At 39.2% G+C, this 25,621-nt stretch overlaps 1 protein-coding gene across 1 annotated transcript in view; it reads right to left on the bottom strand.

Moving 5' to 3' along the window:
- The window catches only part of GK (glycerol kinase), a 33,361-nt gene extending 13,246 nt beyond the window's left edge, over positions 1–20,115 (bottom strand). Inside the window, exons 1-13 of the mRNA XM_086469202.1 lie at positions 20,038–20,115; positions 12,223–12,296; positions 11,470–11,576; positions 10,799–10,876; positions 9,735–9,814; positions 8,415–8,552; positions 7,796–7,905; positions 7,125–7,191; positions 5,983–6,000; positions 4,939–4,974; positions 4,243–4,310; positions 2,617–2,659; positions 1,736–1,816 (exon numbers count right to left, since the gene is read on the bottom strand). Coding sequence (XP_086325328.1) covers positions 1,736–1,816; positions 2,617–2,659; positions 4,243–4,310; positions 4,939–4,974; positions 5,983–6,000; positions 7,125–7,191; positions 7,796–7,905; positions 8,415–8,552; positions 9,735–9,814; positions 10,799–10,876; positions 11,470–11,576; positions 12,223–12,296; positions 20,038–20,115 — 978 coding nt within the window. The remainder of the gene's footprint in view (positions 1–1,735; positions 1,817–2,616; positions 2,660–4,242; positions 4,311–4,938; positions 4,975–5,982; positions 6,001–7,124; positions 7,192–7,795; positions 7,906–8,414; positions 8,553–9,734; positions 9,815–10,798; positions 10,877–11,469; positions 11,577–12,222; positions 12,297–20,037) is intronic.
- Between the last annotated feature and the right edge of the window lie 5,506 nt (positions 20,116–25,621).

Raw genomic sequence — 25,621 nt, 5'->3', positions numbered from 1 at the left:
ACAGGCTCCATGTAGAAAAGGTGCATATTGCATGACTTTTTCCACAAAGGGGAGTTACCATGACATTTCCTAAGCAGTCGTCTTGTCTCTCTCCAATTCAGGTCTTCTCCTGGATATACAACTACGTGGTCCAGTAGCCTGAGCCTTCTTTTTCTGACAAATAAAGATTTTTATGCTTTGATTTTAAAAAACAAGACTGATTATGTCTAGAGTCCAAATACAAATGCCCAGAGAGACAGAAAATTAGGCACTTGCATTTGCCAGCAAAATTGCTCTGTTGCCTCAAATGGCCCTGAATGGCTCCATCAGATCATAAATGAATGGCTTGGCTCCCATCTCACTCTAAAGTCCAAATGGACTTCTCTACAAGACAGCCTCAAGTTTCAAGTACAATGGGAGCGGCATTATATTTTCAAAGTCATTGCTAGAAGGAGCAGCGGTGTTTTCTAACCAGCTGGCTATTACAGTTAGAAGCTTGACTAAAGTATTACAGTACGGGCTTGACTAAAAGAAAAGGCTGAATCCACATTTTTTGCCTCTCTGGAAAGTGTCTTCACCAGCAGATTGTAGATGATTCTAGCACGGATTCAGGAGAAAGGACACAATACCTTCTGTTGACACCATTTATTCAGACAATATCATTAAAGACTTGGAGATGTGGAAGAAGCAAAGTACACATGCACGTGTTTCAACATGCAGAAATACAAATCACTCTCAAGACAGTTCCAGTTCACGCTTTAAGAACATGGATTAAAAATAAAACAAACTTCTCAGACACCCACACAAAATGAAAACCCCAAAGTTTGCCAGAATATGGCAAATGCAAGATCCATTTTCCTTAGGGAAGGAAAAGGAAATGAACATAGCCTCCCACACCCTAGTAAAGCACTGTAAGCCACAAGCTATTCTCCCAGTGAACAAAATCCTGTGTGTTGTCTTTGTCTGTTTCACAGTGAAGACATAGGCTCCAAAACAAAAGCTCCATAACAGCAGAGAATTCAGTACGTGTGTTTCGAGAACTACTATTAGGTCAAGCCCACTAATTAACACAGACGGAAGAATCATCATTCTGTTATTCCCGACGAAGCTTTGGTGCCAAATAGGTGCTCAGCTGATCTACGCTTCAGAAGCGGAGCTTTAGAACATGAACCCTGAAGTCAAAGTAAAAATCCGAATTTCTACAGAATTTGTATGGCCTCAGAGTTATGTGGAGAACTGAGGAACTAAGTTCTGGAAGTAGGCACCTAAGTCTTAGTAGGTAAAAACCCCTCAATCGTTAGAGGATTCTTGACTCAGGAATTTGATTCAGATTTTTAAAAGTTACAAGTAAAATCCTTTACAATGAAATAAAAAGCAAAGACATTTAGTTATGACTTCTATTATGAAGATATCCAAAACACTAGCACTTTTTCCCCCTTTTCCAATTTTAGTATAAAATAAAATTTTGTTTTATTTATAACATTTATTAAAGATTTGAAAGACTGTGTAACAGAAAAAATGTTTTAGACATCATACCCTGGAACTGCAAATGATGCAATGTAGAAATATTTTTATTAGATTACATGATACAGATTGGAGACAGGGATAACCGAAACCACACGTAAGCCTTGAGGTACACAAGCTATAACACAAAGCTATTTTCATGCAACTGAAGATAACATGAGGATACTAGAAAACAGAATTAAACAAGAACATGTATCACTACAAAAAAAAAAAAAGAAATTACTGGACTTACCTCTAGTGCATAACAAACAGGTTTGTCTCTGCCCAATTTGTAAGCTATTGTGGTTAGAAGACCATGCTCAGAAAACACAGACTAAATGAGGAAAGGGGAAAGAAAAGGTAAAGCATGAACAGAGGCAGAAGATATTTAAATAAAAACATTCAAATGATAATAAAGAAAAGATAAAGCCTTCACTAAAAAAACGAAGTATGGAAAGTTTAAACAAAGTAATTTATCAGTCACTCTAAATAAACACCTAAGATAGAACACTCTGATCTCTGGTGTTACTTCTCATTTCCACAAACTACCTCAAATCTTTCCAGCAAAACCCTAGCAAAGAATCATAGAATGGCTTAGGTTGGAAGGGACCCTAGAGATCATGTAATCCAACCTCCCTGCCACGGGCAGGGGCACCTCTCAACTAGACAAGGTTGCTCAAGGCCTCATCTAATCCGGCCTTGGAGAACTGGAAGTCTTTAGAAGGAGATGGGAATAAGGAGGAAGCCAGAGCTTTGCATTATTTATTCAACTACAAAGAAACAACGGGAGAAAACAAAGGGAAGAAATAAAATAGTCAAGACAAGGAGAAAAGCATGTAGTTAACTAACACAGCACTCTGCACTTCTGGGTGAGGTTAAGAAACATACAAGGAAAGAGCAAAAAACTTGCTATGAGAAGTTCTTTTTGGAAACTTAAGGAGCTAGGAAATGGAGTCTTACTGAAACACCTTGAACAAATTATTACTTTCTATTCTTTCATACTTCAGTATGCGCTTTTCCTTATCTCTAGCAATACAATTGCTGTTAAGTTTAAGAAAGGCTAATACACAGTTGTACTCAAGAATTTAAAGAAAAATTATGTAAAAAAGTAAAGAACTAATAAATGCAACTGACCTTCTGACCTGTATTGCACAGCAAGAAACACCCTGTTCCGTACCTAGCACGAAAGCAAACGAAAGTTAAAACCAGGATGTTTAAAGGATAACTTGTTACTGCAGTACATGAATCCATGACTCCCCTGTGGAGAATCAAGGTATCACTTTTTGCCCCTTGAAGGTTATGTTATCATTAACTGATGATAAAACCATCCTCAAAAAATTGACTTAAATGCAGCCTGCAGTTCAAAAATCTAGTCCCACACCTCTCTCTCCAGCTATTTCTTGTACAATACCTGATCAAGGAGCAGATACGGCTGACAACTAAGTGTGAATTCCTCTTTGGTGTCAGTGTTTACTTACTTCAATTTAAGCCAATTAAGAAAGCTACTTCATAAAATAAATATTTCACAATATTAAATGCATGATTTTAAAGGGGTAAATTTAAGAAACTTTGCTCCTGTCACAAAGTCGAGGGTTTTCTTTAGACACGTTCAGTTCAAAAAATTGTAAAAATGCCGTATTTCTCATCTGAAGACCACATCACATATATGTGTGCATATACACACATACAAGGACACAGTTTAATAAAAGGAGTACAAAATGCTTATAATCCACTCTTAACTTATTCAAAGAAATTATGAGTTCCCTACCTTTTTTAATACCCTGAAAATTAATAGCTTTAAATAGTACTATGATTGTCTTCTGTTATATGTGGAAAGAAAAAGAGTAAAGTCATAACACAAATACGTAAAAAAAAAATTCTCACTTTTATCTTTCGGTTTATCTTGGTTTTTCTTCAAAAGGTCTCTTGTGTTATAAAAGTATTTCTTATAAAAAAGAAATTGTCACTTAATGACATTATTAATTAGAACCATGTTTATTTTACTAAAGTACAAGGCCACTAATCACTACATTTGTGTATAAATATAAAAGATAAAGTGAAGGTTAATTAGCAACAAGTATAGATTAATGTGTAATTAAATCTGTGAAAGTCCCACACTGTATATGTACCTACATGCTCAGTTAAGCACACGGTTGTAAATGGAACACTAAGTCATTTACACAGAGAGCTTTTCCTCAAATGAACGTTTGATTACACCAAGTTGCCCGATTTAACTAATCAGCTATTTTAAACAAGGGACACTAAGAGGCTGAGAAATAGGAAAAAAAAAAAAAAGTAAAAGTCTCCCTACTGAGCTAGACACAGAAGCAAAAGTAAGCACTTAACTGAAACGAACCTTTCCCATCTAGCAGTGCTGTCGGGGTTTTGTCATGCAAGTCTATGCACTCTAATGCACGCGGCCTGTATTTGTTTAACCTCAGGTCACAATTTAAATGACAATGCAACTGTTTTAATCTGTGTTTTGGAGAATTTTAAAATGAAAAACCTCCTGTCACACAAGAGATATTTCCTCACAGTGACTTTGTTCTAAAATATACCTCTCAGACTATGTGAATTTAATATCTTCACTATTTCATACAAAAGTCAGGACACTTTACTTTGTAGGTCAACACAGTCGAAAGGTAGAGCTGTAGTTATGCGATAACTACAAAAGTATTTGGCAGTTAGCTTGGAAGAGAAGATAATACTAAATTCAAAACAGAACAGTGTGTTTAGCTTACAACTTTCATAATAACTTACGTATTTTTTGCCTGCCCATCTTGAAAACACATTTGCCCAACAAGAGCAGCAGACTGGTCACCCAAGCACTGAAAAGAGGGGTATTTTTTTTTTTAGCAAGTGTCTGAACATGGATCACATTAATGAAAAACGAACATGAACAGATATATTTAACTATACTTTATTAGGAGCACACAGGTGCTTGAAAGTGAGGAAAAGTCTATAGAGACAACCTGTGCTTTTTACTACTGTTTCCTTTGTAACAACTGCAAAAGCGTTGTGCTACCTACGGTGGTCAATTTAAAGAAATCAAAATTAAAATTTACTATCTTTATGCACGTTGTATTGGAAAAAGCTGAGAATCTGCCCAACATTTCTGGATTAAGTATATACTGAACTCCTTTTATATATAAAGCAGAGCTTGCTTCCATTTTGTAACACTACTCATTTACATAGAGACCCTAAGTTTCCAACAGCACTACAGATAAGCATTAAAGCTGTCCACTGTATTTCCACAGCCAGACCTTAACTTAATAATAAAGAATCCAGCCAATTAATAATTCAACTTCAAAAGTTTACTTCATGTTTAACATGAAGTAAAAAAACCATCAGCTTAATTTGTAGCAGGATTCACCCATCTTAAAGCTTTTTCCAGGGAAGATATGTTCATGTAGTATCAAGATCTCAAACCAGAATCTGAGCTGAGGTGGGACTTACCCCGGAAATTGGTACACCTGTCAAGGCTCCAGATTTCTGATTCCCAAAAAGAGAAAGAAAAGCTCCAAATTAGCTTTCCATGACTACAATTTAAGGCAATGAAAAAGAAGCTAAACTTGTAATGCTCAAAGGAAAACAAAGAAGGGTCACGTAAGCAACATGGTTCGGTTCAGGTGTACACTGGACTTCAGCTTAATGCAGCTCATGCCTATAACACTAAAAAACAGAGAGCGGGAAGTTTACAAGTATAGTCTGTCACCTCAACAGTTTGTAACATAAATTTTCTTGACATCACAGCATACAGAAAATTAGGTTCAGTGTAAACTGTGCAGTCAGTGTCCAGTGTAAAATGCAAAAGTGCAAAATGGTAAAGTGAAAGGGCCTTGGAAAAACCGTGATTGTGATGACACTCTAAGCAAAGACAGATGCCTCATTTAAGATACAGCATTTTAAGTCTTCATATAGAATTTCTTCCAAACAGTACCACATAGTTTTCCAGTTGCATTCTTGCAATAAGTATCATGAGAAATTTTTACCCTGACGATTTTTAGTTCTTTCTTTAAATTTTCTGTGTGCAATTGTGAAAATGCATTTTCAGTGAAGCCATGCAAGTGCATTTCCAATCTGAATCTTTTTTTTTCTTTAATTCTCATTTTAATTAACTGGGTTTAAAAGAACTAAAACCCCTGCATGAATCTGATGTTTCAGTATAACAGAATGAATATTTGTAGACAGAATGGCCTGCTTTTCTCATTTATAAAATGAGACTGCTAACAGTTATTAGCCAGTAGCTGTATTTTTTACTTTAGTACAAAAAGAAACATTCAACAGCCTGCAAATTAAGGCAAACGCATAAATCAAGACTACATTTTAGAAACAACTTTGGTATGAACTGTAATTGTAATATCTCAAATTTGGAAATACCCACCAAATTTATTGGTCTCAAAGTGTGCTTTTACTAATCCTTAAGCCAATGGAAATGCACAGCATCTGAACAGAACGAGTAAGATATAGGTGGTCAGCCTAATGAAAGCTTCTACTCACCAGGCTAGGACAGATTTTCTACAGTCAGCAAAAGGAAGAAAAAGAAAAAAAATGGAAGGAAAGGGGAAAAGAAACAAAAGTTCACATTTAAAGTGACCAGCTATTCTGTTTCAGTTGCCAGCTAGTGTCTTTTTCCATTTACCTCACTCATTCAGCTTAATACAACTCACTCCCATCCAACCCTCACATTAATAAAAGTCAGTAATGACTTCTAGTGGCATGTCCATTAACACACTAGAAAAACTATTTACATTTCAGGCATGTTAGAGTTATATTTTAAATATAAAACTCGTAACTTGTCTTAATTACAGAATGCCTATATGTTCTTAGTAAACAATTGGTCAAACTACTGGGAAAACGAATGCTAAATTACAGCATCCAGTTTATCCAGTTCCGAAGCTAATAAATTAGATGCCACTGTATCAGAAGAATTGGTGCTGCATCAAATTAAACTTGAAGTCTCAGCATGATAGCAATTAATGATTTACTCCTAAGTAATATTCACAGCTGCACTGAAGGCAGTGTGATTAAAAAGACATCACAATATTCCCAAATATTTTTTTACAGAGTGCTATGTAAATAGATACAGCAAGAGAAGTTTATTTTTCAAAAAGTGATCTAAGGTGTCATTTGTGATTTTCCAGTTCACAGAAACTGACTAATCTTGCCTTCAGTTATGTGGAAACAAGATATTACACATCTTGTCCAGTCTTCTTACATCACGAAGTCTTCTATAGAGGCTTACATCTCTTCTTTTCAACGGTACAGGAAGAAAAATATTGTACTCCAAGAACAGCAATCTTGTTATTCTAAACTACTGATTATACATTGCATTCTGACGGGTAGTTTCAAAATCAATAAGTAACTAACAAAAAATCAAATATTTTTCCTTATCAAAAACCTCTCCCATCTTGTTCTGTCTATTTGATACTTAAAAGAGAAAGCAACGAATATGCAGCTTCATATAATATTATACAACAGTAGATAACAACATACTAATCATAAATCAAACAATACTGGTCTAGAAACACGATTTGTCTTAATCTATGGAAATTCTGTGAAATCTATAGTTGTATATATTATAATAAAAGATTATACATATTTTTACAAGATTAACTTCACACACACAGAAGAAAACATACCATCAGGCCATAAATCTCAGAGGAGCTTCGTACTTTTGGGAGTATTTCCATAGGAATATCAAAGAACCTGAACACAATACAAAATCATTTATATACACAGTTGGTGCTAAATCAGAAAGCATTTTGCATTTATTTTCTTAAATAAGATTAAGCTGTAAAGAAAAAAAAAAACCATAAAAGGAACTTCGATTTCCAGGGTTTAATCCATCACTATGTGTTTTTCCACTTGTTACAGTACATGACACTGAATTATGAAGTAAAACAGCATATATTTGAATATTTTGAAGACATAGCCAACTCTTTCATGTGGGAAGTCATTCCTCTTCCAACAATATCTTTATTGCAGTTAATATTGTTGTTAATAAATTTAAAATAGAGACACTATCATTGTAACTGACTTGCAAATTTGATTAAGGAATAAAGAAACCATTAAATGTCATTGCTTCCATGAACCAGTCTTCCACCTACAGAAAAAAATCTGCTACTTTTAATTAATCCAGACAATTGTAATCTGGACATATAAAGAACAATGAATCTTAATTATTAATGTTAACAGTAAGTACAACAGTAATTTCTGATCTTAGTCTAGATTAGAGATTCTTACTGAGTTTCTTCATACATCACTTATAGAATCTATTTAAATAACAGCGTTGCTGAAAAACTGAGCTTACTGGCAGAGCTCAGGATCCCATTCCAAGGAATGAATGTTGAACAACATTGTTCTGCTGGCATTGGTTACATCTGTACAGTGAACGCCTCCATTCTTCCCACCTGTCAAACTCTGAAGAAAAAAAAAATATCAACAGTATTTGCCAAGAAAAGACACAGGTTTACTTCAACAACTTACAAAAAAAGGCCTCTAAATTCACAAAGTTTTCAGATTGGGACTGGGAACTCTGGTATTTCTGCAACAACTAAAGAGGCAGACCTATCACAAAGGAACAAAGGGATGAGAGAGGTAATAAGGGTACAGGAGTACTTCCTGGATTCTTAAATTGCAAAAGGTATCTAATACACCTTTCTAAAATCCAAGATTTTTCCAAAAACATTTGGAGTGAATTTTTACAGCAACCTATAAATGGTAAACTACACATAAGCACCTAAAAAAAAATATAGCGATACAGGGACAGTAAAAGTTCATCTGGTAAGGAACTTTAATGGAATTTCTTTAGTGGCTTGTATTGACATCACTGTGATCAGCGGGCATCGTGTCACAGTACCTTGCACAGGAATTTTCATTATATGAAAATTCATTTTTAAGAGAGTGATAATAAACTCACAAATACATACCCATATAAGCCATGAATCAATAGTCCCAAACATAGCTCTTCCATCATCAACTGCTTTCCTAATCTCTTCCACATTATCCAAAAGCCACCGAAGTTTCACTGCACTAAAATAAGTGCTAAGTGGAAGACCAGTCCTAAACTGTAAAATAATAAAAAAATCATTTAAACATCATGCAAGCACCTTTTCCATGAATACTGCAGCTATATATAAAAATGGTGACAGTAAGTGAAAAAACAAAGACATAAAACTCAAGAGAAACTAAACAAACTCATTATTTAAGTAAGTACTAAGCATACAATACACAAGACTGAAAACATCAAAAACAAATGACAAGTGCATTAATGGACAAGGATCAAAGCTGATCTAAATGCAGTTCAAAGACCATTTATGCGGAAATAAGTGTTTGCAGAAGTCCTGTCTTATCTTGGTTATCTCTATGTGACCAGACAGCAAGTAATGACAATAAAAATGAGCAGCAACAGGCAGGAATAATGGAATTTGTATTCAACTAGAACTTAAAAATCAAATAAGTTTATATGTTTTTTTGACAACCATTTCCTGTCTATAAGAAATCATATAATATATAAAATATGTAATATTTATACAATCAACTAGAAGACATGGATCTGCTGAAGAAGGTCCAGAGGAGGGCCAGAAAGGTGATCAGGAGCTGGAGCACATCCCCTGTGAGGACAGGCTGAGAGAGCTGGGGTTGGAACTACATGATCTTTAAGGTCTCTTCCAACCCAAACCATTCTGAGATTCTAATAAATACAGATCAAAGAATTATGGCACCTTTTTGCAAGCATTTATTTTCCAAATTGTTATATATACACACCCATACAGAAAAAAAAAAAAAAAAGAATTAATTTGCTCTTTCTAAACTATCTTCCCAGTTCTCAGATTGATTGCAATTAATTTCAGTATTAAAGCATAAGATGAGAAAGGACAATACATTTCACATGAATAATTTTCCAAAGTTTTTTTTCTACTTGCTTTCAGCTTTTGTGTGCGTTGTTTACCTATTGCTGGATAGGCAGCACATCATTAAGTCTCACTAATGATTACTCATTTAACGTCTCTAGTGAGATATGTAAGGAGTGTTAACCACTTATTTTGAGGAAAATTAACTTTTTCCAGTCTCAGATCAGTGTACAGTATTATGCACATTTTTTTTATTATTTGACAAGCTTAGAAGGGTCTAGAAGATAAAACTGACTGACTTCGTTTTGGGAAATTTTAAGCACATTTCTCCAAAACATTATATACTGTAGCAATAAGAGTTCAGCTACTATTTAAATGTTCCAGAATCTCCCTTACCTTAAAAAAGGCTTTGTTTTTCCCTGGAATTCTTTTAAGAAGCCGTTCAACTGTTGACTGGGTTCTCAGGTCAAGCCACACTTGAATAAAATTAACAGATCAACTGATTTAATACATAAAAAGTGACATGTACAAGCTGCTTCTACAAAACTAGAGCTTTTGCCAGTAAATTCCTGTCTTTTTTAGCTTTTCAGGTAGCTGAAAGAATATTATATTGCCATTGTATTTTAAATGCACTGTTGTAAAAACTAAAAATAGTTAGATAAACTCATTTGATTTAGAAGAACAAATGATCTGAGAAATCCAACAGGATTTTCCACGTAAGAGGATATATACTTTTCTCAATCAGAACACAAGCAAATGACTAATATCACTTTGCTTACAGCAGATGACTGCCACTGAACTGAGGTTAAAACAAACAGCAGGTTGATTATTTACTACTCCTATCAAACCTTTGAACTGAAGTGCTATGTCAGAGTTATCAAGGTACAGCTGGGGTTAAGATAAAGCTGTTAACATACATTTGAATATAGAAGAGTCCTGTTTTTTCAGTGACACTATGCTAAAATAATTCTGGCAATTGACATGGCCTAAAAGAACAAATCTGGATAATTACCATTTCTCAACTGACATAATCTGAAAAGCTGAAGTAAGTTAAAAATAAAACCCCAAGTCAATAAGTATTCATTAAATCTACTTAACATGTTTTTGCTTTAAAGTTAAATCAAATGCATTCTGAAAATTTAGCAAGCTCCTTCATTTAAAAGGAAGTGATTTGGTGTAAGTCAGAGTTTCATTACATGCCAGGGATGTACAAAACCCCTCAGGAACATTGTTTTTTGTTAAAAGCACATAAAGTGATTTATTAAGTAATAATTTTAACAGAACAGTTTTTTTTTTAATTGCACCTATGTATACAAACACACAGCTTATGACACAGATATAAAATCTCAGAGAAGTTAGCAGGCTAGGCCACAATGAGATCTGCACAGGAAACTAAGAAAGCATTTTTCTACAACAAGCTCATTTTATGACATTACATATTCTGAAAGTATAGTAGTTACCAATAGCATTATAAAGAGGTTCTCCAGTTGTCTTGTCCCAAACCACTGTTGTTTCTCTCTGATTGCTGACTCCAACGGCTTCAGGACAAAATAGAAAGAAGTATCCTTTTCAGAAGGTTTGTTTTCCCCTTTTGGGGGTGAGGGAGGGAAGGGAGAGGTGAAGAGGAGGGAGGAACAGGTAAGGAGAAGAGGAAAGTAAATGGGAAATAAAAAGCTTCCAACTTTTTCTTGTTATAATCTAGAAATATTACTTCTAAAAACTCATCATTCAACTTTTGCTGCTTAACCTGTGTGCTTTAAATCTCTCTCTCTCTTTTTTTTTTTTTTTTGCTACAAACTGGGACAGCAACGACACTGACAGGGAAACTAGCTTTTCCCAAAAAGTCCTGATTTAAATTTCAGAATTTCTTCATTCATCACTTGTCTCTGTGATTTTGCAAGATTAGGTTAAGCCTAGTTTGCATATTCTGCATTGCTAATATACAAAAAAAGACTTATTTTCTCATTAGTCCTCTCAAACTGCTCTCAGTTCCAATTTAACATTGGAACAGAACTCTTGAGGCCAGGACATGCTGCCACCCTTCTGTTTACTGACTTAAAAACTAGAGAATCTGACTTGCTCAACCATGAGTATGTTAAAGCCCTCAGTTACCTTTAAATACTAGGAATACCTTTTATGTTAGTGATGTCTATGTTCAGTTGTTGCAGTTTCTCACAGGTCCTTTCCACACATTCATGGACAGACTTCAGTATTTCCTTTGGATCTTGTTCCACCCATCTTTAACAAACAGTAAAGATCAGTTAATTAAAAGGCAAAACATTACATTTAGGTAAAAAAAGATATTCTAATCTGAAAAAAACAGCTGAGCACTTTGACAATCATAACTACAAAGTACGTTTTACACGTCTAGGAAAAAGGTAATTAATTTCAAACCATTTTTAAGCAGTAAGCCATGTTTTCACAACAAAACCATCTGCAGTAAATAAAGAATTTTTTTTTATTCTATACAGAAGGCTTTGGCAGCAATCGGTAGCTCTGTTAAGAACAAACAAAGAAACCACCTCAGAGAACAAACTAAGAAATTTCTATGGACTGAGCTGAAGACTATGATTAAATTGTAAAAATGACCAGCTTTACCACTCTAAATGAGACTTTAAGTCTTGTTTAAACTTTATAGAGTTTAAATGTTAAATACGTTGATGAGTGGTCAGAGTAAACACTACGTATTTTTAGTTTATGTAACTTACATATATTGGACACCCAATGTGAGGCTTTTGATGCCATTTTTCCTACCACAGAGTCTTTTATAGCACATACTATGTTCTTAAAAATTATTAATCAACTCCAGTTTTGATCCTTCATAGATAAAAATACCTATGTTCTACCAAAATATACACAAATAAAAACCACAGACAATTCATACCCTTCTTTAGGGAATTTCTGCTGTATCTCAACTTGATGGTGACTCAAGAGCTCTGCTGTTTTCGCATTAAAAACCTGCAAATAAATTACATAACATTCTTTTCTATAAACACAGAAGTTTAAACAACAGTAAATTAACTTTTTTTTTTTGAACAAACACAGTGCCGTGATAACTGACAGTCATTTTCTATCATCAACCCAAATATCCATATAACCTGCTTTCAGATATATGATTTTTTGTAATTCAGGTAAGCAAAGAATATTTGGGTAAGCTTTGCTGTCAATTGTAACTGCTTTTTTTCTTGATGGATTGGGAAAGAACCATGTTTTTTCTTGTGGCGGTTGTAGAAATTCAACTAACGATGCATTTTAGAACATACCTCTCAGTAAAATACTCACTGCTAGCTATAATAACATTTTGTTAGATCCTGCTCTGATACTCCAATGCCAGAGCTATGCCTTTTGTTTGGTTAGCTCACTTTTAGGAAGACTGATTTGAAGAGACAAATAATCACGTGTAATTGAGAAATCACAGAAGGGATCAAACTGTGAAGAAAGAAAAAGCACCTAGGCAGAACCCAGTTTGTTTCCAAACAAACTACAAATACAGAGCCCATGAACAATCTGACAAGAATGTCACTGCAGCAACAGAATACATTACAAAAGAGGAGAACATGCAGAAAAGTTACTTACATTCAGATACACTACAATAAAAACCAGCAGAGTAGAGAATCCTGAGGACTACACTAACGGCTGTTCTCAAGGATACACAAGTCAGAGCCTCTGCCTTGCAGCAGAAGCTCAGCTAGAATACACAACGATCTTCGTTAACCACCAGTGGCAAGTTTCCAGAAGTAATCTACCACGGCCAGGCTAAGGTGATGCCTAGAAAACATCCAGCTTCATTGTACAATGAGTAAGCCAGCGTAACTGTCTGGGCAATGACAGTGTTCCTGTGAAAATGGCTCTTTCTCAATAGCACCATGCAGAATCTTTCCCTTGAAGAATATTCAGGGACCTAGAAAGCAGACTCAGGTGAACCGCAGAACATACCAGTAGGACACCACCCTATCTTTTCATGGCAAGCAGAGGAGGGTCAGATTTAGAAACCACTCTCGTGCTCAGGGTACAAAATTCAGTTATATCCACCCACTCCCTAGGACACAACTGAATGTTTTCTAGACTTCCTTGGTAATGTCTCCTCTCATTCCACAAATTTTTGGAATTTTTCTTAAAGCTTTTAATCCATAAACTCTCAACTTCATTTAGATAGTACAGTGTACTCTGAAACTATGAGAACAATTCTGATATAGAGCAGATGAAGTTCTGGTTCTCCAGTTTCTTTGAAACCTGAAAGTGTATCTTTAGAGTGAAACTTTGAAGTTTAGAAACATTCCAGTTTTGAATTAGAATCATAGAGTTATTCAGGCTGAGGGGGACTTTGAGAGATCTCTAGTACAACCTCCTGCTCAAAGCTGGGTCAGCTATGAGATTAGACTAGGTTGTTCAAGCACTTTTTCTAGACAGCTCTTGAAAACCTCCAAGGATGGCAACAGCACAACCTCTCTGGAAAATACTAAAACCCAATTTTTCCCGTCTGCTGCCCAGAAAAGAAGTCTTAAAAAGGTACATGTTCATCCTTTTCTGTTATCAGTTGGAAAGATTTCACCGAGAAAGCACTACTGTATTCTTTCTACCACATTTACTTATCTCTGTTTCATCTTGACACAAAGCTATACCAACAAAAGGCTAAGCTCTGCCCATACTACATGTTTGGAAGAAACTAGCATAATGGGATACAGGTCTTAAAACGCTATGCAACCTAGTTAATAGGAGAGATTAAGTTTTGCATGTATTCAGTGAGAGATTTTTTACTTGCAATAGCCTTTCTGCCAAAAGCATACTAACATCTACTAAGTTTATTATAAAAAGATAGAAAGCTGTATGTATCTGACCTACCAACAATGTTAAACGCCATTAGGTAATCATTCACCATTAATCATTCAGTATTCCTTGAAACAGAAGGCAGCGTGTCAGGATTCCTACTGTTAGCAGGAAATAAATAAATTCAATTAGACAAGGTCATTCACTGAACCTGGAGTGTGTGACCTGCAGATAATAAAGGGTGAAGTTCTAGCACAGCAAGGGCTTTTTGCCTCCTTCTAAGCAAGCTGTTCTAACAGCAATAAATTCTCAACAGAAGTAATAACACTAGAAATGCAGATTTTTTTCTGCTACAGATTTTTCCATGCCCATAGAGAAGAACTAGATAAACACACTTTCCTAACCCATTACAAACAAGCTTCTAACACCCTCAAGAAAAGCAGCAGACACTCCCTGTACCTCAGAGCAAAGGATTAAGAAGTTTCACTGAGAACAATACCATGTTCTACAGTGATAAAGAGAATTCTGATATCCAAAAGGATGCCAAACATAAATGAGTCATTACGTTTAAACCTAGAAAATGATAAACAAAGTAGGGAATAAACAGAACAAATGGGACCTCTCCTCCTTTCCTGCCCCCCCGCCTCCAAAACCAAGTCCGTTACCAAAAAAATCCCCGAACTATCCTTGTTTTTCTCTGACAATGGTGAGAGACATAGGTGACAGTAAGTATAAGTAAATTAGGTAAGGTCAATACATTTCTGTTGAAACAGGTTTGAAGTGTATTTCTGTCACTGCTTTCCTTCCTTTCATATCCATTAAGAACTGGTTCCAGTTTACGACACTGACCTCTCACTTCTTGTAGGGGGGAAAAAAAAAAAAAGTCAAAGTCAGTTTTGCCCTAATTTTATCAACGTTAGTCACAAAAGAATTGTCTAGGCTACTTGAACACGTAGAGCTATCTTGAACAGAGATGATTTGATGAAGGACAGTGAAAACCACCAGATATGTACTGAATTCTCTAGTGAGCAATTAAAGAAGAGAAATAAACAACATCCTCCTTCCACTCCTAACAAATTATCATACAAAGAATTAGAGCTTGAGCCTTGAATCTCAAGAGTGAAGGACAGAGGAAAGACCTACTTAGCTATGCTGTATGTAAGCCAGCAGGGAAGCACAAGGGCTGATCACTTAATTCAAGCTCTTTATAGGGTCTCTAATGTATGACATCATGTGAAGGGGTGCAAACAGCTGCATGGTATTACACTGAGTCTTTACCATCTTAGTGGAAAAGAATTCAGATCATTCAGTTGTAACAATTTTCAGAGAATGAAGAGACAAACAGAAACATAAGGCTCATGGAAGCGAGGCAAGAAGCTGCACAGCTGAAAACACAATAGCGAAAATATTTTAGAAGTAACTTTTCACGACTCTCAAACTTTGCCACGTAACTCTGCCTGCAGAAAAGCTACTGCTGTTACCCTATGCTTTATCTTCATGAGTTTCTGTTAACCCAGAACAGCTACGGCTTTGCAGGCAAACAAGCTCAGAGTTGAAGTTCTGAAATCAACCAAAATCAACCCAATTGGGGGAAGGATGACAGACAAACAATAATTCTACCTTCAGCATTTCACTAGGACTAGCAGGCAGGCAGAATTTATGAATAAGTACAGTTTAACAAGTCTAGAAATTACCTTGCTTGCAAGGCTCTTGATGAACAGACTCCCCTCCCCCCTCAAGGAGGTGCTTATGATTATGGGAATAAAAAGCAAAACTACAATGTATTTCAAGTGATAAAAGCCAAGAGTTAGGTAAAAATTGAAGTATTTGAAATATTTGTAACCCTTCTTGTTAGCCACACAATCAAGTTTTGCTTTTTCCCCAAAAGGTCACATTAATTCAGTAGAGGGGTGAAATGGATTCCCCTCTGAGGTCTAAGTTTTTCCTTATCTAAAACCAGCTTTTGTTTACTGAAAAGAATGCTCACAGTGTGATACATCTTTATTTGAATGTTTCTTCTGGAAATGAAGTAAAGGAAGAAAGAAATATTACACTGGGGTGGGAAAAGGTTTGTCTGTGGCTGACTAACACACCTAGAACTTGAAGTACTGTATATGTACTTTGCTGTATGCGTACTTCACTGAATATTTCAATTCTTGCTGTTCCTGGACAATATGCCAGAAAAATTTACCTGGCAAATACCTTTCAAGAGATCAGGCAGTAGTTCAGCTGGCCATTAGCTACTGATCCCAAAACTTGTAACAAAAGAAGTTACAGTGGATTTTTATTATATGAATCTTGACTAAAATAAAATGGAACACGAGAGATGCAAGTATTTGATGAAACTGTTTGGCAAAACATCTAGGCTGGAATTGAGTCATCTGGGTACACTTGTTTAGCCTACTCTATTTTCCTGCTTGGTATCTTTAAGAAAAGGAACCTTAAGTAATTTTACTGGTTCTCAAAGCACTGCGCTCTCCCTGGTAACTCTGAATCTGTTACCCAGCTTCCACCCAACTCAACAGAAAAACTGAGATCTGAAAAGTAATTACAGTTTATTTTGCAAAAGCAAGTAGCTTAGCAAAGAAAAGATCCAAGTTAGGATCCCCAGAGGGTAAAACTACAGCATAAGCTAAGAACTGTATGTGTGTTGTGTGTGAGAGGTAAAGATAAATAAGGAGTGACAGTAACAGAAATGCACTTAAGTTCTGGTGCTTCTTTATCATCTGTGCTCATACAGCCTCATTTACTAAGCAGGAGAATCTCTCAAAATTTATGTCCATACACAGAATAATTAATTCTGGAAGGAATCTCTGGAGGTCGTCTAGCCTATAAGCTTAAATCTAAAGTTAGACCAAGTTGTTCAGGGCCTTTTCTAGTCAGGTGTTGAGTATCTGCAAGGATGGAAATTCCACAGGCTTTCTGGGCACCTCATCCAGAGCCCCTCATAGTGAAGCATTTCTTCTATATTTATTTGAAATTTCTCTTGCTGCAACTTGTGTTCATTGCTCATTGTCTTTTTCTGTGCTTATCTGAGAAAACGCTGGCTCTGTGTTCTCTACAAACCATGGCTAGGTAGCTGAAGACACCCCTGAGACTTCCCTGTGACCAACCAACCCCTGATCTCCCAGCCTCTCCTTGCACGCCTTGTGCTGCAGCGCAGTCACCATGTTCGTGACCCTCTGCGGGATCAAGTACAGTCCTTCCACACTCTCTCTTCCTCTGCAGGGACCGAAACCAGACAGTGTCCTCGATGCTGCCTTCTGAGTGCCACACAGACACCAATAATTACTTCCTTTGATCCAGTCTGTGCTTTTCTTAATGTGGTTAATCTTCACCGTCACAAGGACACACTGCTCACTTATATTCAACTTGCTGTCCAGCAGGAATCCTGGTCCTTTTTCACCAAGCTGCTTCTTAGCCTTCCGTCCCACATGCTAAACTTCATCAAACTTCATGAAGCTTCTGCCAGATCCCTTCTCCAACTGGAATTCCAGTCAACTCCTCCCCCTGGTCTTCAGTCACCTGCAAACTTGAGAGGACATTCCAACCCATCCTCCAGGCTGTTGATGAAAATACTACAGGGTATTAGCCCTCACTACTGATAGATGTGGTAAACTGGCCACCTGTAACTGTAAATTAAGACTCTGAACTTTTGACACTATCCTTTGGCCCCAAAGGACCAGCCAGTTTTTCACCCAGACATCTTTCACCTGGTCAAAATTGTATGTCTTCCATCTTAAAAAACTAGGCAACAGTTGCACCGTACTACCGAATAGGCACGTGCAAAGTAACCAACAATTTGATTTTGACTGGTGACTTGTTGTGGATGAAAGTTGTTGGAAGCACTACAGGAAAAAAAAAATAACGTAGAGAGATGAGTGAGAAAGGTATGCAAAACAGCCAACACAGTAAAAGATTGAGAGGTAATAAGAGAGCCAAGGAAAAAATTCAGACAAGAAAAACACCACGCTACATTTTGGCTTAAAAGATTTCAAAGCAAAGCCTCTCTCTTCTAACTGTGGCAATCTCTTTCCAGCACAGAACTCTCCTGATAACGTGTTATTATCTGAATGACTGATGGGGCTTGTAGCAGATCCCTGCACCCTTTGCCCTTTTCTTCCCCCCTAAACCATGTTCTGATCTAATTCAGTGATGATGTATCCTTTTTGCTCAAATCTACATAACTTTATTATCATAATAGCTTGATCACACTGCCAAGTTTAAGACAATGCTGTATTTTGAAATGAACTGAGAGAAACTGAGATGGATACAAAAAGAATTTGAAAGTGTAACAGGCACAACACACCTTTTAAAAAAATTAAGGGAAGAATTATGGCCTCTTATTTATGTGTGTGAGGACCTAAATCCTCAAACAGAAGAAACATACCTCATGCAAACAGGAAAAACCCCCAACTGTATACAAAGCACTGATGAATGCATCTAGCGTAAGAAATTCCTTGTTAGAAGAATTTGTAAAAATACTTGCAAAACCAGCTTAAGAATATGTTTAAAGCTTGCAGTGTCTCTTTTAGTTCTACTAGTGTATCCTTTTAGGCTAAGAAAAAGTAAGCTCGGTGTAGCAGATAGAACTGATCTTCAGGTATTACAGGGAACTCTTCCAAATTCTTTTCTGAAAGGACTCCTGACTGGAATTCAAGATAACCCGCTGGTGTCATTTGTCAGTTTGAAGTTTCTCTCCGCCCCCAGATCTGCGTTTTGTCATTTGACAACCCCATGAAGGTCATGATATTGAGTCATAGTGGTAACATAGGTCAAGACAATATTCTAGTCTCCTGCTTCATGAAAGAAAATGCCCCATGAGGAAGCAAAAGAAAAAAAGAAAAAAGCAAGGGCAAGCCAAAACACTCATCTTCCCAATTCAACACCGTGCATATTTGACAACATTTTGTGTGTAGTCAGTATCTCTATTGCAGTTCCATGGTGGAAATTGCCACTGGGATCCAAGTTAAATTACCATGACTTACTGACTAGGCAACAGGATATTTGTTGAGATTTACAAGCAGGAAGTTTATATAGTAAATTTCACATATAATAACATTAGTTATTGTCTATTGCATAATATGGAAATAACTAAATCCTTTAACTAAAGGGTGCTTATATATATATATAATTAATATATTAATCATCCCAACCTTAAACAAGTTATTTCCCTCCACTGTTTAAACAGGCCCATCTTTCCTAAGGTGTACAGTTTCAGCCACCTGCTTACCTACAGCACACCGATGCACTGACACTAGGGTTGCAGCATCCAGAATTGCAGCAGTCAGCCCAACAGGCCCAAGTCGGTTTTAGAGGGGAACACAGCAAAGTCATCGCACTGCTTGAACAGCGGCTAATCACAGGCGCTGAGCTCTGTTTCTCCAGTGCCTGAGCACCTTGACCATTTGATTTCATTCAGGGCAAGGCACCCGACAGATTTAAAACGCCGTCAGCTCGAAGCAGCAGGACTTTGCAGCCCCCTCAAGCACAGCCAGAAATGCTGGCCTTCGGCTTGCGCTGGGGCCGGGCGGGCGCCGCTGGCACCGCGGCCCAGCCCGCTCCCCTCCCTTCTCCGCGGGACGCGCGGCGCCGCTCGCTCCCCAGCGCGGCGGGAAGGCGGCGGGGCTCTGCCCGCCGCGGGGACACCGCCGGCCGGCGGCTCCGCCAGCCCCGCGTCCACAGCCGCCCGCTTCTCCCGGCGGCGCGGCGGTCGCAGCCCGCGGGAGGCTGAGGGATGCCGGCCCGGGGCGGGAGCCGGGGCAGCACGGCCCTGCGCGGCCAGCTGGCCCTGCCCTTCCTCAGGGGCACAGCAAGGGGCCGGAGGGACCCCGCGGGGGTGTGGGAGAGGAACCAGCGTCTCCCCCAGGCCGCGGGGCGGCCGCCGCCTGCCCCCGCACGCCTCAGCGCCCGAGCCCCGCGACGTGCTCACCAGGAAGCGAGTGGAGCTGGTGCCCTGATCGATGGAGCCCACCAGCGGCCCCAGCACCATCCGGTCCGACGCGGCCATGAGCCCCGCTCCGCCGCCCGCCGGGTGCCCCCCCGCGATCCCTCGGCCAGCGGGTAACGGCCGCCCCGACGCTGCTGCCCGGGCAGCTCGCGGCCGGCGGCGCGTGGCTGCCGGGGTGAAGCCGACAGGAGGGGTGGGGCGGGGGGCGCTGCCGCGCGCATTGTCAGCCCGCAGCCAACCGGCGCTCGGGGCGCGGCGGGGGCGGAGAGGTTGGGGGCGGGGCCGGGAAGCGCAGGAAGTGGGCCAGCGGGGAATGGGGGGGGGGGGGGGGGGGGCGGGGTCACGTGACAAGCGGCGCGCAGCGCTCCTGGCGCCCCGCCCCGGAGCACTTGGGGTGAGGGGAGGCGGCGGGCGGCGTGGGAGGGCCCGGGTGTCCCCTCAAGGGAGCCCGCCCGCCCGCCCGCCCTCTCGGCGAGGGTCTTGGGAGGGCTGGGCGAGGCACCGGGGGAGGGAGCCTGCTGGGCGAGGGTCCGGGGCCCCGGTCTGGGGTCACTTCTGTGCTGCGGCGGCGTCCCCCGGGGCGAAACCTGTGTCGCCCGTGATGGGGGGGGGCGGGGGGGGGAGAGCGGATGGAAACCCCTCGCGGGCCCGGGCGGCTTCCCCGGTGGGGCCGGCGGCGCCGCCGCTCTGAGGCGGGATCCAGCCGCGGAGGATGAGTGCTCGGGAGGTGGCAAGGCGGGGTGTTCGCTGGAAATTTTCTGTTCAGAGCGAATTTTGCCCAGGAAGGCGTTCGAAACCCGAGTCACCATATAGTAGCCATGGCATCTGCTGAAAAAACCTTAGCGGCCCCAGAGGGCTTAGTTTCATCTTTCAAAGCTTTACCCTATGTCAGGCAAAAATATTCAGTAACTTTAAAAATGGGATCTTGATCCTCCTTTCTCTTCGTTGGTACTAGTGCTTCAAGAAAAACTGCTGCTGTTGCAAGATCTGTGACAGAATTGCAAAAGCTAATAATGCTGACTAAAGCACATGAGAAGTTACCCAGTGACAGACGTTGCCAGTAAGTCAGCCCCCACAGACACCATTAAATAGATTTGCTTCTGTTGTAACTCCCCACCAGTGGTAGTTGTCCAAACTCATCGTGTTTCGTCGGCATTGCTGCCTGAGAAGCAAACTGATTGCTGCCGGTTGGTAATGTTTTGTGTGACACCTTACCCAATACTTCTGACATACCCTTTTTCTGTTAGCACTTCAGCTGGCACCTAGGAGCCTTGGATGGGATGTGAACAGCCCTATCTGCTTGTGTGTAATAGATAGCGAAGGATTTAGTTGCAGCCCCTAATTACAAAATCTGAAATGAGACAAATACAGTTTAGTAATAAGATCCCTATTTTCAAGAGTGAGAGTAATGAAACACTGGAACCACTTACCAAATATTTTGAAGTATTCTCTATTATTCTAAAATTTTATAGCCAAGACTGGTATTTTTAATTAGAACTTAAGCTGTGGTTCAAAGATCAATTTCCTGAGGGATGTGCTGCTGCCCATAGAGAAGGATCCGCAGCATGTTGTACTAGAAGGTCATAACGATCCCCCCACCCCAGCTTTGCAAGAGACACCCACTCTACATCCTTCAGTTATCGTGGCATATGCTGCGGGCAGCTTCCACTCCACAGCAATGGGCAACAACCACAGTTGACTTGAAAAGCTTATGCAAAACTATAGCATCTCCATGTAGATTAGCAATTCAAGGAATTAATCTCATGGGATCTTAGTTAAGTCTGAATTCATTAGTATAATTGCTAGGAAAAGTGTGGTGTTTGTATTGTTTCTTTGGTTTCTTTTTAAAACTGCTGTATAGTGTTTTAACTCAAGACATGACTATTTTCAGCAAAGGCTGGAGTCTCTCAGGGTCCCAAAAGGGAGGAAGCGATATCGTGACTGATATTTACGCAAAACATGAAACACTCCTGCGCCTGTGTAAAACTTATAAAGGTCACGGAGTTACTGAAATTTTCTAGGAGGTGCAAATCTACCATTTTCTTGGGTGTCCTTTAGCAGTGCCTGTGTATTTTCGTAGACCGGGAACAGGAAGGGTGGCAGCGATAACCTGTGCCATTTCTTTAACCTGCAACAGACTTGCAAGCAAGGCAGATGGAAGGGGGAAAAAAAATACAGAGTCAGGGAGAATAGCTTACTCTTCCTAGCTCATTCAACAGTGTGTACTCTCCTTTCTTTTAGATTTCTGTTCAGTGTTTGAAGAGGAACATTTTTCCTCCGGTGGTATTTATTATACAATACATGAGTGTTACTGTTTGGCGAGTTGTTAGCACAGAGAGTGGGCACTGTCCCAAGGAAGCTGCCCGCGAGGGAAGGAAGGGTGGAGCTGTGGCTGTACCTTTACAATAAGATGGTGTGAGGTCACACTCTGCCGAGATAGTTTTAAAGGAATTAGCATCCTTTAAAGGAAGGAGCACAGATATCTGCGTGGACTAATTTCTTCTGCTTCTGGCTCGGATATCCCTGAGGCAAGTCTGCACGCTGCAGCTTAAGTTGTTAGCTATTCTACTCCCCTACTGAATAACATATAAAATGCGTTGGGGGATCAAGCTCAGATCTAGCAAGTGCTAGTTGGGAGCCTTGTATATATTATTCATTACAGAGGGAAGTTAGATATACTTACTATAACAATCTCAAGCCTGGCGGAAATAATGGAGGCTCCCATTGATTTTGGAGGGCTTCATTATCACAAAGTTAAATTTGGTTCTCCCAAATATTACGTTTACGAAGATGGTGCTTGTTTACAACTGCCTGTGCAATGCAGATTCCTGCAAATGGTGCTCTTGTTGCACATGCAGCTTTTTGACCTCTTGTTCTGCAGGCTGAACTCAAATGGAAGTTTTCTCCGCCTCTGAATATAGCCCCACTGTTATTTTGGGTATTTGAGCACATTTGAAACACCTTCATTAAGCACATAAATATTTACAATGCATTTTTCAGTGACAACATGATTTGGTTCCTAAAGAGCTAATTTCAATAGCAAATAAACCCAGTTGTTTGCTTTTGGTTTGGGTTTTTGGGGTTGGGTTTGGGTTTTTTCCCCACCTCAGCAGAATGAAGGGATGTCGGTAATTACATTCTGCTCTTTCTGGCTGATTCTTTTTTATTGGCCTCAAGTTAAGGACAAAATGTGACTGTGTCAGGCTACTCCAAGCATGTGACACAGTGTGAATTAAAGAGTGGATGCCAGAGGTCCACATGTCTTTCCCTTCCGCCTCTTGGTGACAGAGAGGGCTCCGCAGTCAAATCCTTCTCTTCCTTACTGGTGTCTGATCTTTGTGTTCCCTCAGGAAGAGCTGAAGGCAAATATTTTAGACTAGCCTGGAACAGGTGTAGGTATAAAGCATACAGTGTGGCACGGTAACGAGTCACGCTGTCACATGCACCCTTTTGCCTGCTTGGAAGATGAGTGGTATGTGTGAGAGTGTGTGTGCCTGCACACGTGGGGAAATTCAGTCTCTCTCACTGGCTCAGTGAGCAAACACAAGCAGATCATGACCTTGGCTGCCAATGCCGTTACATTTGTATAGATCATCTGCAGCACCTGCATGCAGGGAACCTTTTCACAGATCCAGAGGAAGGAGATTAGAACGAAGAGTTCTGCGTTCTGTCTCCTAGGTTTATTTTGGAAGGTGTCCACATGCAGTACTCTCACCATTTGGCAAGAACAGTTTTACTGTGAAGCCACGACCGCGGTGATGCAATGAATGTCTCGCAGGATGTGTTTTACTTCTGACCTGATATTAGACAATAGTTTTCTCTGAATGACATTTTATATTTAGAATCACTCTCTTGCTGTTCAAACCCTGAGCAAACGTTGTTGCAATTGCTGTCTTTCTGGTAGACAAAAATAAAACTTAGACTAAATGAATTCACATTTTAAAGGCAACTAATACTAAGTACTTTGAAAAGCAGTTATTAAACCAATAAATCTTTACATGCATAGTATTATTCAAATCAAAATGGGGAAATCAGAAAAAAAACGCAAGGATTTTATATAGATAAAAGTAAGCATTCTTGGGAATTAAAATGAATAATTCAGAGAAATATAAATATTCATTAGTGGTATAATAGATAGTCCGTGCTTTGAAATCCTTAATTCTGAGATACTTGGTCTTCTAGCTTCCATACAAAAATATGGCAACTTACTGCAAAATTTATTCCTGAAGGAAAATGTACACTGCATTGAAGGGCAGCATTAAAACTTAATTTTCTTTCGGTTTTATAGCAGCTGTATTTTGCTAGGGTTTTTTTACTTATTTTTATCAAATGAATTAATCTAGTTTGTGCTCCATAAACAGATGATAAGAACTATTCCCATAGACTCATTCTGTTCTTTACTTTAGCTTTCAAGTTAGCAGAGGCGAGGCACCTGCTACTCATACAGGGCATCTTTTCACATGTATCTTTTTTGCACTGGATAGTGGGTATTTCCAAAAATAAGCTTAAGTGAAATTGCTATGTATGGTAGTAGGATTAGAAAAAAAGAGAATTGCTCTAAATACTGATGTTTGACTGGTATTTTGTTTCTAAATCCTAACTCAGGATTGAAAATTTAGTGATAGACACTTCAGGCTCTGGATTCCATATGTGGTGAAGATATTAAAAACAAGAAGCAGCAGTGGAATTGTATGAGAACCCTGAGACTGTCACTACACTGGATTTAAACAAATTCTGTTAATCCTACTCTAACCTGAGCTCTTACATCATGCAGAAGAACTCAAGCAAAGAAGAAAAAAAAAATAAAATTCGAGTGAGAGGTGCCGTATGTCCACAGAGAGTACAGAAAGATAGTATTTATTAAAACATACCATCAAATATATGTTAATTTTGTGGAAATATATTTAATTATATTAAAGAAAATACATATTTAATATACTTAAGAAAATATATCCCATACTTTCGGTTTTCTGTTTCAGTTTGGCTACTGGATGCTGAATTGCTGTGCAACATCCTCAGAAAGGGCGTTGTGAATTTAGTACTGATTATTACGTAGTGGTCTAGTCATTTACTCTAGGTAATTAGATGGCCCGAGGATCCATACATTTCTTTGTCTGTGAACTTCAAAAGCTTTTGATGTATTATCTCTATAAAACCTCCTGTGGAAGGAACCTCTAGTATTTTTTTACAGATGTGGAGAAAGGCTCAGAGCAGCTTGATTACTGGCCAGTGGTCACGTAGCAAGTCTTTAGCGGAGCAGCGGTCAAGTACAGCTTTCTCTCAGGTCCAAAGGCACTGCGTTCCTTAGCTGCTGCCTTTCTCAGGAATCAGTAAGTGCATTCCTGTTGACCTCACAGAGAACAGGACTGAATAATCTAATAATAACCAGCAGAGGCAGGATTCCACAGGGTAAGCTGATCTAGCCACACATAGGTTGTAAAAGATGATGTTTTTACCACTACCGTCCTGATCCCGGCTGTGCACAGTTTCTACTTATTGTGCAATGGGTCTGGTTTTTGTTGGATCCTTTCTTGAGTTGTCTGAGCTCATTAATATGGCAGAAAAC

This window comes from Leptosomus discolor, chromosome 1 (assembly GCF_034619465.1).
Source record: "Leptosomus discolor isolate bLepDis1 chromosome 1, bLepDis1.hap2, whole genome shotgun sequence".
In the NCBI taxonomy this organism is placed as follows: Eukaryota; Metazoa; Chordata; class Aves; order Leptosomiformes; family Leptosomidae; genus Leptosomus; species Leptosomus discolor.
Note: the sequence above shows the minus strand (reverse complement) of the source record. Positions and strands in the feature narration are given on the sequence as shown.